This window comes from Mandrillus leucophaeus, unplaced genomic scaffold (assembly GCF_000951045.1).
Source record: "Mandrillus leucophaeus isolate KB7577 unplaced genomic scaffold, Mleu.le_1.0 Scaffold230, whole genome shotgun sequence".
In the NCBI taxonomy this organism is placed as follows: domain Eukaryota; kingdom Metazoa; phylum Chordata; class Mammalia; order Primates; family Cercopithecidae; genus Mandrillus; species Mandrillus leucophaeus.
The window spans coordinates 787,442-790,348 of NW_012102366.1; the positions used below are offsets into that span (position 1 = coordinate 787,442).

Here is a 2,907-nt window from a genome sequence, read left to right on the forward strand (position 1 = left end):
GTAGAGATGGGGTTTCACCATGTTGGCCAGGCTGGTCTCGAACTCCTGACCTCAGGTGATCCACCCACCTCAGCCTCCCAAAGTGCTGGGATTACAGGTGTCAGCCATTGTGCCTGGCCTCTCCTTGACTTGTAGCTAGATGGCCTCCTGCTCCTGTGTCTTCACATTGTCTTACCCCTTTACATGTCTGTGCCCACATTTCCCCTTTTAGCCGGGTGCGAGGGCTCAGTCCCATAATCCTAGCACTCTGGGAGGCCAAGGCAGGAGGAGTGCTTGAGACCAGACTAGCCTGGGCAACACAGAAAAGGGACCCATTTCTATGAAACAATTTAAAAAATTAGCTGGGCATGCTGGCGTGAATCTGTAGTCCCAGCTACTTGGGAGGTTGAGGCAGGATCACCTGAGCCCAGGAGGTTGAGACTGCAGTAAGCCATGATCACACCACTGCACTCCAACCTGGGTGACAGAGGAAGATCCTGCCTTAAAAACAACCTCCCACCCCCTCTTTTTTTATTGAGATAGATAGGGTCTCGCTCTGTTGCCCAGGCTAGAGTGCAATGGCACAGTCATGGCTCACTGGAGCCTCAACTTCCTGGGCTGAGGTGATCCTCCCACCTCAGCCTCCCCAGTAGCTGGGACTACAGGTGTGTGCCACCACGTCTGGCTAATTTGTGTATTTTTGTAGAGACAGGGTTTCACTATATTGCCCAGGCTGGTCTTGAACTACTGGTCAATTTGCCCACCTTGGTCTCCCACAATGCTGGGGTTACAGGTGTGTGCCTCTGCGCCTGGCCAAAATTTCCCGTATTTATAAGGACCGCAGTCATATTGGATCGCGGCCTACCCTAACAGCCTCATTTGAGTGTACCTCTATGAAGACCTTATCTCCAGACAAGGTCACATTTTCAGGTCCTGGGGGTTAGGACTTCAGCATATGAATTTTCGGGGGGACAGAGTTCAATCCATAACAGCATATCTGGTGTAGCCCAAGCACTTCCTAGGAAAACAGACACTCTTAAGCAGAGCATTCCAAAGGCTTAGACGTCACCTCCTAGGAGGTGAGAGTCCAGGCTCTCTTTGCACCAGGTTAATGTCCTCACTACACAAATGGGCACACCGAGAGGCCCATTCTACAGCTGAATCAACTGAGGCTGCCTCCGCCGGCTTCTGGGACTCAGCCAAGCTACAGGTGGTGTTTTCTCGGCAGCGGGCAGGGTCTTTCCTTCCTGGCCCAGGCCCGGGAGTGACGCCGTCCCCAACCCTCTCCGCAGGCCTGAGCCGGGCCGGGCTCCCGTTCGGGCTGATGCGCCGGGAGCTGGCATGTGAAGGCTACCCCATCGAGCTGCGGTGCCCCGGCAGCGACGTCATCATGGTGGAGAACGCCAACTACGGGCGCACGGACGACAAGATTTGTGACGCTGACCCTTTCCAGATGGAGAATGTGCAGTGCTACCTGCCAGACGCCTTCAAGATCATGTCACAGAGGTGAGTGGGCTCATTCCTGGATGAAGCGCCCGCCTAAAAGCACTGGACACCTGCCGGTGCACCCGTTCACCTTAAGTGGTTTTTTAATGCATTCAATACATGTTTACTGAGCGCTTAATGGGTGCTGGGCCCTATGCAGATGAGAATAAGACCCAGTCCATCTCCCCACAACCAGCCCGTGCCCCCCACAGAGGCCTATACCCATACGTACACTGGCAAGTCCCTCCCTGCACCAGCCACTTGCTTCCAAAAGCTTCCATCCCAAGATCAGCCAGGGCAGTTTGTTTGTTTTTGAGACGGAGTCTCACTCTGTCACCCAGGCTGGAGCGCAGTGGCATCTCGGCTCACTGCAACCTCCACCTCCTGGGTTCAGGTGATTCTTCTGCCTCAGCCTCCCAAGTAGCTGGGGATTATAGGCGCACGCCACCACGCCTGGCTAATTTTTTTGTATTTTTAGTAGAGACAGGGTTTTGTAATTGGCCAGGCAGGTCTCGAACTCCTGACCTCAGGTGATCCGCCCACCTTGACCTCCCAAAGTGCTGCCATTACAGGCATCAGATGAGCCACCAGGCCCAGCCTTAACCAGGGCAGTTTGGAGCTTGTAAAAAAATATAAAGAAGAGCAGCACAGAGTGGAGGTGTCATGGGAGGACTTTTCCCTTTATCACAGACTTTTTTTTTTTTTTTTTTTTCCGGAGATAGGGTGTCACTGTGTTGCCCAGGCTGGAGCACAGTGGCACAATCATAGCTCGCTGCAGCTCTGACCTCTCAGGCTCAAGCAGTCCCCCTGCCTCAGCCTCCTGAGTAGCTGGGACTACAGGTGCATGCCACCATGCCTGGCTAATTTTATTTTTTTGTAGAGGCGGGGTCTTGCTGTGTTGCCCAGGCTGGTCTTAAACTCCTGGCCTCAAGCAGTCCTCCTGCCTTGGCCTCTCAAAGTGCTGGGATGACAGGCATGAGCCACTGCACCCACCCATCCCAGATTTGAGAGCTCATCAGGCTACTCCAAGGACAAGACACCTGTGCACAGATAATGGAAGCACAGGCCTGTGTGAGTGATTGTGTGTGGTGTGAGTGATTGTGTGTGGGGTGAGTGCTTGAGCATGCAAGACTGAAACTTGGAGTGTGTCTGTGTGATTGCATGCATCTATGAGTGTGACTGTGTATTTGTCTTGTTTTGTTTATTTTATTTCTTTACTTAATTTTTGAGACAGAGTCTTGCTCTGTCACCCAGGCTGGAGTGTAGTGGCGCGATCTCGGCTCACTGCCACCTCTGCATCCTGGGTTCAAGCGATTCTCCTGCCTCAGCCTCCCAAGTAGCTGGGACTACAGGCGCCCGCCACCACACCCAGCTAATTTTTTTGTATTTTTAATAGAGCCAGGGTTTCACCATATTGGCCAGGATGGTCTTGATCTCTCTCTT

At 53.0% G+C, this 2,907-nt stretch overlaps 1 protein-coding gene across 2 annotated transcripts in view; it reads left to right on the plus strand.

Moving 5' to 3' along the window:
• Positions 1–2,907, plus strand: part of ADGRL1 (adhesion G protein-coupled receptor L1) — a 35,947-nt gene that overhangs the window by 3,809 nt on the left and 29,231 nt on the right. For both annotated transcript variants that reach the window (XM_011981782.1, XM_011981783.1), the window contains exon 2: positions 1,272–1,485. In XM_011981782.1, the coding sequence (XP_011837172.1) occupies positions 1,272–1,485 (214 nt within the window). The remainder of the gene's footprint in view (positions 1–1,271; positions 1,486–2,907) is intronic.